Source organism: Protomyctophum bolini (genome assembly GCF_963924005.1).
Source record: "Protomyctophum bolini genome assembly, chromosome: 23".
Lineage (NCBI taxonomy): Eukaryota > Metazoa > Chordata > Actinopteri > Myctophiformes > Myctophidae > Protomyctophum > Protomyctophum bolini.
The window spans coordinates 1,510,776-1,527,069 of record NC_137884.1 but is presented as its reverse complement, the minus strand read 5'-3'; the positions used below and the strand labels follow the sequence as shown (position 1 = coordinate 1,527,069).

Here is a 16,294-nt window from a genome sequence, read left to right as displayed (position 1 = left end):
ACCGGGCAACCCCCTCTAAAAAGGAACGACCCTTTAAATAACAACACCCTGAGACCAAAACATCTGTGGCAAAGAAATCAAGTAGGCTACGAAAGTACAACTACGAAGTAGGCTAACTAACCAAAACAAACGCCGGCTTGTTCGGGCGCGCTGGCGCGGAGTGGCACAGCAGCACCGAGATCTTTAATAACAACATGCCTCTTTTGGGGACTCCTGGAGCCGGAGGGGATATCAAGCTGGTCGGTTACATTTTACCCCCCGAAACGACAGCTGTGACTGTGGTTGCTGGGGACGGAGACGAGGAGGATGACGAGGAGGAGAACCAGCCGGAGTTCCTGGACATGAGTGAGATACTGGCTGGTGGACACATGCTTCGGGCGTCTGTTCCTTCGCGTGATGAAGGTATGATGTTGGTGATGATGATGTGTTTGTTTGCCCCCCCTCAATCTTTGTGGGCAAACAGTAAAGTCAAGTGATGCAATGTAGCTCTGATCCATAGCTCTAATGCCGTTGCCGCGACGGCATTAGAGCTAGGCCTACTATGGACCAAAGGTCCAGAGCTACTATAGCCTAGGTGTAATGTAACTATATGAACCATACTCAAGTACAAGTTTTTATTTTATTATATTTCCATATTTCTTTTCCTGCCTAAGAGACTCTCGTAGAATACATCTACGAGTCTAAATCTTAGGCTATAGATCTACTCCACTACATCTGTAGGCCTACATATTTTACTTTTAATACTCCACATTATTTGAAAACTTTAATACTAGTTAGGCCTACCTTTTAGATTTCGATTTTATTATTAACCAATAACCTAAAGCTCTCTCTCTATATTTCGGCTATTTGAAAATAGACGATCTATAGCCTACATTCTACAACAAGCTTTTTGCATCACGACATGAGCTTGCAGATCTGCTATTTTCAAAAGATTGTTACATTTTGAAAATGGGACAATGAACACTCAGGATCGACTATCGGCATATTATGCCAATAGCTACTTTTGTACTTGGAAATGGGACAATGAATGTTGTATGGAGTTGTGCTTGACATGTAGCCTACTGTAATTCTGCAAACTGTTAATAAATAGGCTTAATTCAATCAATCAATCAACGTCTTCTATACCTAGGCTTCTATCGGGACTAAGTCTTTGTCTAGACTTTGTGGGCAAAGGCCCACAAAGTAGGCTACTAGACACCTTAACTCGCGCTGGAGGTGAGGTGAGGTGTGAAGTGCAAATGTATTTATTTTAAGTAATCGGGATTATCGGATACTTTGTATAGGCTATTCAATTGAGAGAAGCGCTTGCCTGGCTGAGTGGCTGTCTGTCCCATCCTTGGCTCCACCGGGCGCGTCTCCGTCATCGTCAGGGAATCCTTTTTAATCAATGGTGGCTCCACTATGGAAGGCCGTTTATACAAAAACCTCTACTGCATTAAAATTGCCCGGTTCGTTTTTTATTTTTGAGACGCAACGCGCCCGGTCCCGGTGGAGCCCCCATATATATAGTATAATGTCCCATCCCATCGTCAAATATTCGGGGAAACAGCGACCCCGCAAGGCAACAGTCTGTCTTGAGAGACTATATAGGCTACTATATCCTGGCATCCCTATTTTGGGCATGTCATAACGGCTATATTACATTATTGCCTATGCAAAATAAAGAAAGGAAAAAATTGTGCACTTGCATGTCCTACTCAAGATTCGGATGCTTTGGATTGATTGATCCTAAAACATATCCTATAAGAAAAAAATATTCTTCAATTACCGGTATTAACAAAAAAAAAAATCGTTACAATAATCAGTAAGAAAATAATCCATACAGTAGTTTCAGCCATATTTAAAATGTTACATGTCTGCTCATCCCTCCCCCCCCCCCCCCCCCCTCCACACACACACAAACCTCTTCCAGTTAATTTCCAGGACATATCTGGTCAGAGGCTCAGGCACAAAGTGTCGGGACAGTTTGCGCTGCAGAGTCCATGGTGGGAGGTCACCTGCATCGCACGGCGATCATGGCAGGGCAAGCTAAATGTCCGGCGATATCCCTCCTACAAACTACGATCTGACCTGGACAGGGAAGGCTGGCGCTCCATGGTGTCCCTTTTCCTAACGGCATGCAGTGCGAGTGGCGTCGACACGCCAGAGCATGTCGCCCAGTTCTTTGAGTGGCTGCCGCGACACAGAGACGTGACCTTCTTCAACCTGATGGAAGTCCTTGGTGAATTTGAGCAAGGGGGCAATGTCGGAGCATCACAGGGCCTCAGAGGCAGGGTCACACACTCAGGTATGTTGGCGGCAAGTTAGTTAGTGACCATGTCTCCTGCGAGTCCTCAGTGGTCACTGGTTCTAAAACATTTTAATGTCAAGGACCCCCCCCACATTCGTATGTGCAGGTATTGTGGCTGTGGACCCCTGTTTTGGAACGATTTTGTGCCAGGGAACCCTTAAGAGAAGATTTATAATAATAATAACTTTATTTCCAACCGATTTTGTTAAAAATGGAGTGCCACAATTTTTGTATTTTTCCAGTTTTTCATGTGTCTATGAGGTGACCGTACTTCATTAGACACCCTGGAGTTGTTTTTATGTGCAATGGTGTATTGACTTTGTATTTAGGGTTTCTTCCTGGAGGCTGAACCCTTGACAATCAAACGGGCCAATGAAGTAAACAGTAATATAGTGACACCACACTATCAGCCCCTCCCCCTTTATCATACAACTAAAGCTGTGGGTTGCGGCTTCAGTTCAGGTGGATCACCACCCATCACCACCCACCAGGCAAACCAGGCATACTTAATGAACTGGTGGACGTGTCCACATAAAAGCATGATTTTAACAAATACTGTACACTTTTTGGAAAAAGTTCTTCCTCCTTATATTGTAATAATACCTGATGATCATGTTTTAGGGCGGAAAAAATGGTGGCACTCCATCTTTAAAATTTCAGAGCAGTGTGCCACTGTTTTATTTATCTACAGGGTTTAACTGCTATTGACCAACTTCACCGCTTAGAGCAAATACACCCTCCTTTAAGACAAGATGAAGAGAAATCAAGAGGGGAAAAGACCAAAGAAGAGAAGCACTGTTTAAATCTTCCTGTTAGAACAGTGTTCTCATCCTCCTTTTACGAGCAGCATTGTGAATCGTGCCCTCTTATTTCCATTGTAGTCCTTGGTTTGAGATAAACAAATCAAACCCTGGGGTTCCCTGCACCCACTGTTTATTATTATTTTTCTTTCAATCGAGTGTCCCTATTTCAAACGATTTCAAAACATTATTATTATTAAATTCACGTTTTTCCTACTCATTCTGTTGCATCACAGCTGCAGGGATGCAAGTGCACGCAGCTCCACTCTATCCTTTAGTGATGACGTACCTGCCGACACTGTTGCCTGGGCATTTTCTTGAACTGCTTACAAAGGGCAAGCCCAGGGTGAAAGCAAGCCACCCACAACCAGCCACTCCCTCCACACAAGCTACGGCAGCCAGCCCGGCCGCACAGAACGGGAATGGACAGGAGATGGATACAGTTTCGCAAGAAGAGGATCTGAGCTTGCTGAACCAACTGGAGCAGATCTTAAGAACTGGTGATGTTTGGAAGCTGGGATTTAAATATGTAAGTCTCCATTTGTGTTAGTGGTAGACCTTGACCGATCCCGATTTAAGAGAGTCGTACCGTCCTAGACCACTGATTACCGATCAGTTTGGAAAGATTTGATTAAGGTTTCTATTTGATAGGTTTCTATTTGTTTTTCAAAAATAGCTGATGTAGGCTACAAGCTCACAACATGGCGCAGTGCGATGCGTTGTGAGCTTGTAAATGTTTTTATTTGAATGACAAATGACACACACGATACATTGTGCGTGTGTGGTGTATTTTCCATCTTTACACTAGCTAATTAAACCTACTAGAGACGAAAAGGCTGCAGACTGTAATCAAAAGCACCGGACGATCAGTTGAAGAAAACCAGGCAGAGAGGTGAACTGAAGTGTAGAGTTGACCATTTATTGCAACAAAAGCAGCAGAGCTTCCCCGTGGCCCATGCTGTGTGCCACGGGAGCCCACAACAGTTGAACAGACTGACCGTGGTCAGCCTGCCAAGCCAGACTTCCTCAAACCTTTTACAACATCACATTATATCCAGTTTTACATCAAACAGTTGAGTTCTGGGAGGGGGTTGAAACTTTTACATACGTACGAATGGCATAGAAATGCATACAGAGTGGCGTCCGAAACTTTAATCAAGTGGCCTCTCGTTGAGACAATAGTATGCTAAATTTCCTATCACACCTAGCCGAGCCAGGTACTTGACTTGCAGTCAAACAAATTAAGCACGGTGACCACAATGTATAGTTGAACATTTGAACATATAGCCTATATCATGAAATTTGTGCAAAATGAACGCCTCTCATTGAAAATGAATTACCAGGCGCGACAGTCGCTCCCCGTCTGAAAGGACCTTTAAGATGCAATTGAACTCTATTATTGATTATCGATGAGAGTGGAAATATGTGTTTGTAATCAGGCATCATCCTCTGTTTCTGCTTCTCTTCTCTTGAGGTGATGAATAAGGAACTGCAGCTCGCGCGCTGCGAGGCCCAGCTCCAGGCCTTCATCGACTGCGACCTACTGGACGACATCCCCCTTCTACAACGCAACGCCCTGCGGGTCTACGACACCCTGAAGAAACATTGCAAAGGCACAGGCAGTACCTACATGGAGCTCAGTAGAGCTCCATGTAGAGCTCTGCTGAGCTCTCACGAGCTCTACACACCACCTCCAGGTCGCTTCACAAAGGTCATACCGACCCTGTGTGACAAGCTGAGACCTAGAATGGCAGACGAGGCGACATGTGAGGCCGTTCAGTTCCTCACGGAAATTGGCGTGGTCGCACGTGACCAGGGGAAGGTGGTGCTGGAGAACTTCCACCGCTACGAGACGGGCATCGCTCGGTGCCTGCGCAGCCTGGTGGAGGGCGAGCCGTGGAAGATCCCCCTGAACGCTAGAGAAGTGCTGCGCGCGGCAGCCGTAGAGCGGCGTGCGTTGAAAAGGCAGGCTTTGAATGCGGAGCGTGCGGCGGCGGACCGGCGTGCTGAAAGTGGAAAATTAGATGGTAATCCCCTATCGGCCGCGCTGCCTCGCGACAAAAAGACGACTTCGGCCAAATCGGAGCCCAGCCTCCCCCCGATAGAGCTGGATGAAGACCAGGTGCGAGCGGCAGAGATGATCTGCGCCAACGCGGTGACCGTGATCAGCGGAAAGGGCGGGTGTGGGAAGACCACGGTGGTCACGGAGGTGCTCAAAGCGGCCTTGTCGCAGCTGACGGAGGAGATCGACCAGGCCTGCGCCGACTTTGAGAATGACACCGCCGGCGAAGCCCAGGGGTCGCTCTCCCGTTTAGAAGGAGAGGTCCAGGAGATGGTGGAGGAGGAGGGGAAGAAATTGGTCCACGGTGAAAACGAGATTCTGTTGACTGCCCCTACGGGTAGAGCTGCCTCGCTGCTGACCAAGAAGACCTGCTTCACTGCATACACTCTGCATCAGGTATGGGTCTGGTGAGCATTTTAAAGTAACCTAACTTCACACTCTATAGTACTTTTCCAAGGACCCGCTCCTGTTTTCGGCTGTACTATACTAAATATGTTTGTCATACGTTTTGGGGTCTCTTTTTTGTTGGAAACTGAATGTGTTCGTCATCACACGCATGCTTCAAGGTGATGATGAGCTTCCAGGTCACAAAGAAAAATGGAGACCCCAAGAACTGGAGGTTCAAGTCAGTGCGTGTGCTGGTGGTGGACGAGGGCAGCCTGGTGTGCGTTCAGCTCCTGTACGACGTTCTCCGCTTGCTCACCGAATACGCCCAGCTCAAGAAGTTCATCTTCCTGGGTGAGGCCCGCACACACATCCTCTTCTACTCCCTCAATTTGGGCATGTGATCATATACAGTAGGCAGACATTTCAAGAAATACATAAAGTTTAATGTTCTAACTTCTAACACATTGGTTTTCATTTGAACCCTTTTCATATCAAGGCCCATTATTTATTCAGCATTTTGAGTCACTGACCACCATTTGATGAGATTTAGCCTCTTAGACCCCAAACTAAAGAATATGTCCACATTTCCATGCTGTATCGATGTTGGTACCATAGGAGAAATAACAGGAAAATGTTGAGAAAAATAACAATTCTTCTACATTCTCTAATTGTGAAGACTTCCTAATTTGTTAACTGTAGTGTGTATACTAAAAGTGTAATATTTGAATTTTACACTCAAGAGTTAAGGGTCCATTTGGTTACCAACTCTCCATCATTTAGCTGGGGACCTCCTGGAATCCCCCCAGACTGTTCTAACAGGAAGATTCAAACAGTGCTTCTCTTCTTTTCCCCTTCTTTTCATCTTGTCTTAAATTGACTGGGGCTGGGGTTTTTCGTTCAGTTCAGTGCTTTGATGGGTGTTAAATATGCATGCATACATATGTATGTTTAGTTTATTATTATATATACATTTGACGGGCCACGCTGACAACATGCGAACCCCTATTGCGTTACTTCTTGCAGGTGATGTCAGACAGCTGCCTAGCATCGAGCCTGGCAACACCCTGTGTGACCTGTTCCAAAGTCTGCTCCCCTCATGCGCCATCGAGTTGAGGACCAACCACCGCGCCGAGTCGGAGCTCATTGTTAGAAACGCTGCACTGTAAATATACTTCTTAATCCCTGTTTTCTTAATTTTTCCGCCACATGTACTTATAGAACTATTTATGGAGTGTTAAGTAGTGCAGTGTCAAAGCCAGTGCAGTGTCAAATCTGTCTCAGGTTAAAATAAAAAATGATTAAGAGTGTCATTATTCATTAGAAACACAATAATGATAATAATAATAATTATTATTATTATAAAACAACCTCTCCAATATATAGTCTTTTTGAATGTTTTGAAACAAGAAGGCTGCTTTGATCAGCATTCATTTACTAATGACAAACTTCATGAATTCCAGAATCGCATGCATGGGGATGAACACGAACAAAACGTACAGTCAGCTGGAGTTTGATGCTATAGTGGATCTGAAGGGCCCCCACGGCCCCAAGATGGCATCGGCTGACAAAAGATTTATCCATATACGTCTACCGACAACCAGCCAGCAGTCAGACGATGGTGAGTACGCATGGTATTATTCTCGGACATATAATAGCTAAATCAGTTTGATTTCACTGAAATGCATTTTGGAGTGATACAAGATTTTATATCAGAATAATATGTATCAAAAATAAAATGGTGACATAGATGGGTAACATAGATTCGAACTCTAAAGAAGCAAGTTTATGGTAGACAGATTACAAGTACTGTATCGTACATTTAAAAGTACAGGATATTTGTTTTTAGACTTACAGATTGCTGTCAAATTACTGATAGACTCGGCACCTGGCTTGAAGAACGATGGCACCTCACAGTTCATTGCTTTCAAAAGGTAAAGACATCATCAAAGAATCGAAAAATGAAAAGCAACATTTAATGACATATTTATTATGTCATTATGATATCTTATATTATTTTATTTTCACAGGTCAGCTGTTGAACTGATCAATGAACTTTGTTGTAAGCATTACAACAATCACCCAACCAAGTGAGTGACTAGATATTCTCATGCCTTCTTCTTTTAACATCAATCTTCTATTTCCTCTCCTCTGTGATCACTCGCCATGGATTCAAGTTCTCAGTCGCCACGAATGAGTCATTTGGATTCCATAGAAGCCAGCATGTCTTCTATGAAGGCACATTGCGCACCGAAAATGGCAGATCTGCCATGTTCGGTTCAATATAATTTGGCTCAATATCATTCATGTTCAGAAGCATCTTCCATAATAAACATGCATGGTCTCAGAAATGTCATAAAAGCAAAATCTGATTCAGAGTCATAATAGCTAAACAGTCATGAGATTCTATTTCGCTTTATTCCATGCTTCTCCTAGCTTTGCAGAGATCACAATAAGAAGCCGTTGTTTCAACCTGTCCTCTTCTCTGTGATCACTTCTCCTTGCCTGCAGAGATCTCAATAAGAAGCTGTTGTTTCAACCCGGAGACAAGGTCTGCTGCAGCAGGAACGGATACGTCCAGATTCACAACGAGGATCCACGGGGAGACCCTGAGAAGAAAGACGGTGACCGAGTGCGCCTCTGTAACGGAGAGATATTCTCCATCACGGAGGTCTGAATTGTGTATTTAATATTAAATTTAAATCTGTAATCTTGAAATAGGATAGTCCTTTGTTGACTGTGTCTGGTAATTTTAGGCCAAGGATGCAACGAAACAAACACGTTAATTTCAACCATACATGATGCGCAGCCTGCGTAGCTAGTTCAGGCAGACAACTCAAGAGCACGCCTATCTGATCAGGTTGACTAGTCACATGCACTCTTTGCCTGATCAGAGCGGCTATTTAAACTTCTCTGCCTCACTTGCTAAGCTGCTGCTCATGAAGTTTTGCAAATCCCACCGCCTCCCCAGCATCAACCTGTAGGCTCTGTTTCTAGATCCCCCTGGGGGGGTCTTCTTAATCCATTCCCTGTAATACCCTGTTGTAACTTAACTAAAATGTTCATACTACAGGGAAGGACTAGAGACAGAGCCCTGACGCCAAACTATGCTTCATATATCTATGCTCAATTATGCTCAATAAAAATATATTCTAAATTGACTTGTCTGACTGAACTGTGTTTGGCAGGATGTGACGAAGTGTGAAGGCTCTCTGAAGCGGTATCTCACCCTGGACGATGGTGACGGGCGGGTGATCACAGCCGACTTCAGGGAACTGCAGAGAGAGTGCAGACTGAAGCATGCCTGGGCCAGAACCATCCACACTTTCCAGGTACTACCCACACCATTGATATTGCACACATACATGGATTAAAGTTCTCAGTCGCCACAACTGATTTCAGTCATTTGGATCACAACGCGTCAAAGACACACGTTACCACAGTGAAATTTGTTCTCCGCATTTGACCCATCTCTTGGAGCGGTCAGCCGCAGCCATTCGGGAATCATTCGTTCATTTGACCTCGATCCAACCCATTGATGCTGAGTGCCAAGCAGGGAGGCATTGGGTCCCATTTGGTATGACCCGGCCGGGGATCGAACCCTGACCTCCCAGTTTCAGGGTGGACACTAACCACAAGGCCACTGGCTGGGTTTTTGAGCTTATAGATTTGCTATTTTCAGTTATATTTAAGATAAAGAGTGAACTGTATTTTTTCCTCCACCTCTGTCCGATTCCGTGTGTCTGAACGGCTAGACTAGATTTCCCACCAAAACACACATTTTCCAAATTTTCTGATTCCACTCTGATTGGCTCTGACTCCCTTCTAAATTGTATGGGCCCTGTTGGCAACCCAGCCTGGTAAAGCGTATTTAGAAACAACACAGAAACAACCTGTTACGAATAAATATGTTTTAGTTGCAAGTGAAGAGTTCTTCCATATTATATTAGTTAGCCCACGGTCTTCTCCGATCTGTAGGTGTACAAAAATATCTGCTTATTTATTTCTCTAATTACAAAGATATCAAATTTTAAATAGGGCATCAGAATGAAAGGTTCATGTACGGGTCTGCATAATTGCATGGTCATTCCACTGTGCCATTTCTTGCAAGTTTTGTGAACGCACTTCATGATTCCTCATTTCCCTGATGCTATTGTGCCGATCCTCTTAGGGCTCAGAGAATGAGACCATAGTCTTCGTGCTGGGAGGCAGCTATCCAGAGAACTGGAAGCACATGTACACGGCTGTGACCAGGGGACAGAAGCGTGTGTACGTGGTAGCCAAGCAAGAAGCCATCAAGTCAACCATCGAGACACGTGAGATCCCACGCATGACACAACTGAGGTGTCTGGTGAAGACTCAGTCCAGAGCCGAAGGGGCAGATATCCCCAGTCCGGTCACCACACCCCGGAGGTCCGAAGGGGCAGATATCCCCAGTCCGGTCACCACACCCCGGAGGTCCGAAGGGGCAGATATCCCCAGTCCGGTCACCACACCCCGGAGGTCCGAAGGGGCAGATATCCCCAGTCCGGTCACCACACCCCGGAGGTCCGAAGGGGCAGACATCTCCAGTCCGGTCACCACACCCCGGAGGTCAACAGCGACAGGTCTCATCCACATCCCGTCAACCCCTCTGTCCTCACAGACCCCTGTCAGGTAAGCCAGTCTGACACAATTGTTACATAATCGCTGATTGCAGACAGTTTAAACAAGAATGACACTCGAGTCATAACTGCCAGTTGTGCATCTTTTCCCCTTATTTTTTATTATTTCTTATTTTTGTCCCTATTTATTTTTTTAACTCTGTCACAAACTCCCGGCCGTTGTTTTAGTCGACGTTCTTTTGATGGTTCAATCACTGTTTTGTTCTGGCTTTCCTGTAGCTCCAGTTAGCTCATAACATTAGCTGCTGTTGCCACTAGCTCCACGTTGCAGCGTTTAGAGTATGGGGTTTTTATGCCGTTCAGACTTCCATTGGCGTAGGAGGCAGCCAATCATAACTAGATCGCTAGTAAGGTCGCTAGGAGGCAGCCAATCATGACTAGGTCGTGTTTAGAGTCGTCTTTATGGTCGCTACTATCCCCACTAGTGACTGTAAGCCAGGTTAGCACCTGGCAAAAAAACCAATTGCAAAGCCTGAAAGCCAAACAGAAATGTAGTTGTTTGTATTTTAATGGAATTTATTTCCATGAATAGCACAGAGAAGCAGTCTGGGCCACTCAGGGCCCTGTCCCTGGATGCCAGTGGTGTGGTGGATGACGAACAGCTGGGTCGGGTCAGGCCTGCCATGTCTCAAGATTCCCCCAGGAACAAGAGGCAGCTCTCTGACGTGACGATGGGAAGTCCATCCAAGCAGATAAAGGTATGCTCAAAGCTTTTAATTTCAAGGATCCCAATGACTCCGAGTTACAGACCTGTAAAGGTCCATTTGAAAACCCCTCAAGGATCCCAGACAATTTGAGAACCACCGGTATAGGATGACTGAATATTGCTTGAATATGATTGATTGTTTTATTTCCGTGTCCTGCACACAAAGTGCCCAACCCTTGTGGGTTTATAAGACACCATTTTATATTTACGTTTAAAACTTTAAACATTTATTTGCAGTCCCAAGAAAGCCTATTGGCTTGTTTACATTGGGGTCCTTCATACTCATCGAAACATTGAATGACACACAGATATACAGAACTAAAAAAAAAACCATATTAAACGGTTACAGTAAACAGTTCGTAATAACAATGAAATTACTTGTTAATATACTGGTCGAGAAGGGTGTGCAAGTGATATTAATTGTTACATTAAGTGTTAATAAATATTCATATGCCAATCATTGCTACTAAGTGTTTAGTAACAGGCCTCTCCCCATCTCTCCAGCACTTTATTAAAAAGAAAATACAGTTTTTATCCTATCAGGAGAGAGAACTTATACAGGATACTGCCATACTGGTTAAACAAGTGAACTTTTAACTAAAGGCATCTGCACTGTTCAAAATAAACGATGCTTTCGTGAAACTAATGAAACTCTTTTCTTTGTATCTGTTCCAGACGGATCTTCAGACAGGCCCATCACCGCTGGGTTGTTGCGCACTGCAGCAGCTCTCCCGAAACACACCCAAAAGCCACATAAAACAGCTCCCAAAAAGACAGAAACTGTTTGAATGATGAACTGAATTCTGAACTCACCCTTCTGGCAATGCAACGCTGCAGACATTATGCCTACCATACAACCAGTGTTAATTTTGTTGATGATTAGGACTGAACGACTAAGGTTTTTTATATTTAGTCGACTAAGAACAGACTAAAACTAAACAATTCAGATGACTAAATAGGACTAAGACATGTGCAGAGCAAGTTCAGTCAGGAAACTCAGTGCCGTTTTTGCCGGCCGTTCATTGGGCCGTCTCAGCATCATCTACACAATTAGACAATGTAGAAGAAATTATATTTATACGTTTTCCAGGTTATCTCTCTTATGGTACCAACATTAAAACAGCATGGAATTGTGGACAAAATCTTCTCCAACGACAACAAATTTGTTTCGGTTCTTAGAAGCTAAATGTCATCAAATTGTGGTCCGTGGCTCAAATCCCAAATAAATAATGGGCATGAAAAGGTTTGAAAACCACTGGGCTAACGGAAAATATCTGGATGGTGGGAGTGGTGGAGTTATGGACCACTAGACCCTGCCCACTCCACTGAGTGAACTTCAGGAAGCTTCAGAGTTTGATAATCAGGCGGCTATTTTGGGCGAACTGCCATTTTTAACCACTGACTCCCTTACCTGTGAAGTGTTTTGTGCAGTGTATGAAACATTTACAACAACACAATCATTTGACAATTTTAAAATGTATTTTTAATCTCTAATGTTAATCTCTAGGGATTATTCCTTAAGCAAAACTGCACCTTTGACTTTTCTAAATGATGGGTAGTAGTTTTCGCTGCTGTTTTGCTGCACAATAATAAAAACAGGGATGACAAAACGAGTGAATTTTATTTCACCATTAATGAGTCCCAATGTCTTGCGTATGTTGCTCCAAACACGACATTGATTTTCTGGTTTGGGCTGCCCATTGCTCCTCAGTCAGGAACAGATTACATTATTGTTTTTACTGGTAAATAAGTGATAAGTCTATACATTATTTTGGCCATGTTGTGTCACAGCTCTGTGGCATGTATGTGAAATGGCGCCCTCTCCTGGATGAGGGTAACAAATTCATGTTTCTCCAAACAGCCACGACACTCTTCTCCCCAGGAGGAAAGAACCCTCCTGAGCTCTGCTACGCGCAGTTTGGACAGTCCAGCACTGCTCAGGTCCCAGAGCTGCCGCTCTACGCACACACACACACACACACACACACACGCACGCACACACACACACACACACACACACACACGCACACACACACACACACACACACGCACGCACGCACGCACGCACAAGCACAGAGTATTAAAATCTGAATGTGAAGCACACGCAAACAATGCATTTTACGCTGTTATTCACTCACATTCACTCATACAGGAACATCATGCAAATGTTACACCTATCGTCGCTGTCGGATGGAAACCTAGCATGTACAAAACCGTTGCTTCTCAGAGAATGGAAATCCAATATCCAATATATTTATTATTTAGCTACAAGCTCTTGTTAATACTTTTAATCACTTAAATACCCACAGACAGACTTAACCACTTCCAACCTGGCATCCTATATTGTGGACATTGAATTGCAAACAGATTTTGCAAAAAGATTAAGTAGGCTATAAAATAGGGCTTGCTTGGTAAATGTAGGCTAGTATGCTTATAGTACTACTACTATTATCTAAATCTACAAAGTAACTTGAAACTAAAGTTTTCAAATAATTGTACTAATAATATTTGCCTCAGATATGGAGTGAGAAGTATAAAGTATTTATAATACTCAAGTACCGAAATACCACCACTGTTTTCTCCATAGGGGAGAATAGCCTATACACAAGACACACACACAAAAAAGTAATAACAGGAATGCATGCGTGCACACACACACACACACACACACACACACACACACACACACACACACACACCTTACCGTATTTGAGTTCACAGATCTGTGTGTCTGAGCTGCTGAGTCTCTGGCAGACCTTGTCTACAGGGACGTGGGATGCGAGGGGGCGTGACACGGAGGGTGTGACCCGAGTGGCTGCGTCGATGCTTGCGCCCAGATAATAACACTGGGAAGATCGACACACACACACACACACACACACACACACACACACACACACACACACACACACACACACACACACACACACACACGATTTAAATTGCAGAGGTGTAAAATGTACTCAGATGTACATAAAATCACATAAAATTATTTTAGAAGCTTGTAGATCTGCTATTTCCATTGTGGACAGTGGTCCTATAACTATAAGATGCCTAGTTTAATTTCAAGGACCCCCTATAAGTATTATAGGCCCTGAATGCCCACCGCCATAACTCAGATGCATCCATTTGGTTCCAGTTGAACACTGATAGTGATATAAATTGTCTTAACAATGCCTTTAAGCTATTAAAACTGTGAAAGTATATCTGTTTCATTTTAGATTTTAGCTATATGAGTGTGTGTCACGATTTTTTTTACCAAAATAGCAGATATACACGCTCATAGCGTGTCTCTTTGTGCTGCGCTATGAGCTTGTAGATCAGCTATTTTGGAAGAATTAGAACATTTGTGCAAATTATATATAGATTTTATAAAGAAACATTGTAACTCAAATCTTTGATTCTGGGGGCCCAGCTGGAACCAAATATTTTGAGATGGTGGTCCGAGGGGCAAATACATATCATTTTTGGGGGTCCTTGACATGAAAATGTTTTAGCACTGGCCACTGTCCACTGATATAGAGATGGGCTGTATTTTGCGTGTCTTAAGTACTAGGTCTTATTCCCTAACTTGAGTAAACTAAAGACCTGGAGGCGTGATCAATGCCATTTGGAGAGTCCCCCAGTAGTGAGTGACAGAACCAATACAGAAGAATGTTCAAGAAGAATGTAGGAGACGTTCCATGCCGGTGTGTGTGTGTGTGTGTGTGTGTGTGTGTGTGTGTGTGTGTGTGTGTGTGTGTGTGTGTGTGTGTGTGTGTGTGTGTGTGTGTGTGTGTGCGCGCGTGCGTGGTGTGTGTGTTGTTTCTCAGTCTCACCAGTCTAGCTTCCTTCCCTTGGGCCACAGCGCAGTCCCTCTCCAGCCCTGCTTCTACCAGGGCAGGGCTGAGCTCGCTGTGAGTGGACGTCAGGGTGTCATACACTCTCTGTAGGAAGCCTTCACACACTGGGTGGGGGGAGACAAACCACGATCACAAATATTGTGCACAACGAGGGTTTTAGTACGAAGTTTCACAAATTTCACAAAGTTCACAAATTGTCTGTGGACCTGATGTTACACACCAAAATGATGTTATGATTAACAAAAAAATTATATGAATGACTATTTGGGAGTGGGACACTGTACAATAGTCATGACGCATGAGCATGATTTATGACAGAGGAAAGAAAAAAACAAGTTGGGATATACAAATCTGTTATCAGCAGCAGGCTATCAATATTGGATATTACTATTATTTAATATTAATTAATATTAATATTGGAAAGAAACCAGGTGAAGTTTAGAGGGAAAATCAAATCAAAATAGTTGGAGACTGTTACAAGTCATAGACATCAGTGAAATGTGCCCATGATTATTTTTGTAAGAGGTCTAAAGCCCAAAAGCTTGGAAATCACTGGATTAATGTGTTTTTAAAATGTTGTTATATGCTCAATTGTGTAGGCCTACAATCATAGTAGAAAAGCATAGTGCCAAGTGGAGTTGAAGAATAAAGCAGCAAAAGAAAGGAAATTCTCAGTAGCTATACATACCTACAAGTATGTCTATAAAAATACTTACTGTAAGTTCCATATGTGAGTAAATGTACTTAATTACTTTCCAACAGCAACACTGAGAGTGAGATACATGCACACGCAGCTGTAGACTATTAATAAACTAATAATGTGCATGCTGTGAATTGCCTAACCTTCACAGTTGCCTGTCGCAGAAGCGTCTCTTAATAAAAAGAGCAGAATTGCGACCGAGGAGAGAAGCATGTTTTCTTATAAATCAAATAACGAACACATTGGGAATAAATAATAATGATATTCCCGCAGAGCAGAGATATAGAGACCCAAGCGCCGTCAACGACTGCAAACTTTCCTTCCTGTGAACTCAGACTGCAGTTCTCACTGGTGGCCTCGCAGCGTCGCTGTGGTAATAATAACGCTTGTATTTTTTTTTACCACACTTTCGTAGCACGGGGGTGAAAAATAACAGATCTACAGCTTAGAGTATATATACAATACTCTATGATCTACAGGCTCACAACTTTTCCCGGCGTGACGCGCTGTGAGCTTGTAGATCTGCGATGTTTTTCCCCAGTGCGCGACACCGTCGTACCAGGCTTTCCACAGTGCTGCTGGCCTGGTTCACATTACATTTCAATTACATTTAAATGCATTCTGTTTTGTTTTATGTATTTTCCTAAATGTATTTTATCATACTATTAAATTACAATTTCTTCAATTTCATAGTGCTGGATCTGAGCCCGTTTCCGTATCCCCTATAGACCGGATATGAAAACTAAAACGTGAATCGATCCCATTGTCACGTCAAAGTGGTAGCTTTGGATTCGATTGCTAGGAGAGGCTGGAGCGTCTGTCAATCATTTGCACGCCACTCGGATT

The 16,294-nt window shown here is 43.6% G+C and overlaps 3 protein-coding genes across 3 annotated transcripts in view; 2 read left to right on the top strand and 1 right to left on the bottom strand.

Moving 5' to 3' along the window:
• The window catches only part of irak3 (interleukin-1 receptor-associated kinase 3), a 297,236-nt gene that overhangs the window by 13,998 nt on the left and 266,944 nt on the right, over positions 1–16,294 (top strand). The window lies entirely within an intron of this gene.
• LOC308311148 (DNA helicase B-like) lies at positions 73–12,401 on the top strand. The gene is made up of 14 exons (XM_080757707.1): positions 73–402; positions 1,913–2,287; positions 3,327–3,619; positions 4,565–5,548; positions 5,719–5,890; positions 6,563–6,701; positions 7,000–7,157; positions 7,386–7,470; positions 7,567–7,626; positions 8,048–8,207; positions 8,725–8,868; positions 9,708–10,192; positions 10,733–10,898; positions 11,582–12,401. Exons 1-14 carry the CDS (start codon positions 195–197, stop codon positions 11,696–11,698), a joined length of 3,546 nt encoding a protein of 1,181 aa, XP_080613833.1. The 5' UTR covers positions 73–194; the 3' UTR covers positions 11,699–12,401.
• Positions 12,511–15,768, bottom strand: cdnf (cerebral dopamine neurotrophic factor). The gene is made up of 4 exons (XM_080757706.1): positions 15,592–15,768; positions 14,725–14,852; positions 13,611–13,752; positions 12,511–12,864 (listed from the first exon to the last, which is right to left on the bottom strand). The coding sequence occupies exons 1-4, from the start codon at positions 15,659–15,661 to the stop codon at positions 12,692–12,694; spliced, it is 513 nt and encodes a 170-aa protein (XP_080613832.1). The 5' UTR covers positions 15,662–15,768; the 3' UTR covers positions 12,511–12,691.

Bases quoted from the DNA above. Each gene is read 5' to 3' on its own strand.
- LOC308311148 (XM_080757707.1), top strand. From the start codon at position 195: ATGCCTCTTTTGGGGACTCCTGGAGCCGGAGGGGATATCAAGCTGGTC. The intron at 7,471-7,566 runs GTAAAGACATCA...TTATTTTCACAG, and splicing joins CAGTTCATTGCTTTCAAAAG to GTCAGCTGTTGAACTGATCA. The intron at 8,208-8,724 runs GTCTGAATTGTG...TGTGTTTGGCAG, and splicing joins AGATATTCTCCATCACGGAG to GATGTGACGAAGTGTGAAGG.
- cdnf (XM_080757706.1), bottom strand. From the start codon at position 15,661: ATGCTTCTCTCCTCGGTCGCAATTCTGCTCTTTTTATTAAGAGACGCT. The intron at 14,853-15,591 runs GTTAGGCAATTC...CCCCCCACCCAG, and splicing joins TGCGACAGGCAACTGTGAAG to TGTGTGAAGGCTTCCTACAG. The intron at 12,865-13,610 runs GTAAGGTGTGTG...GTGTGTGCGTAG, and splicing joins GATCTGTGAACTCAAATACG to AGCGGCAGCTCTGGGACCTG.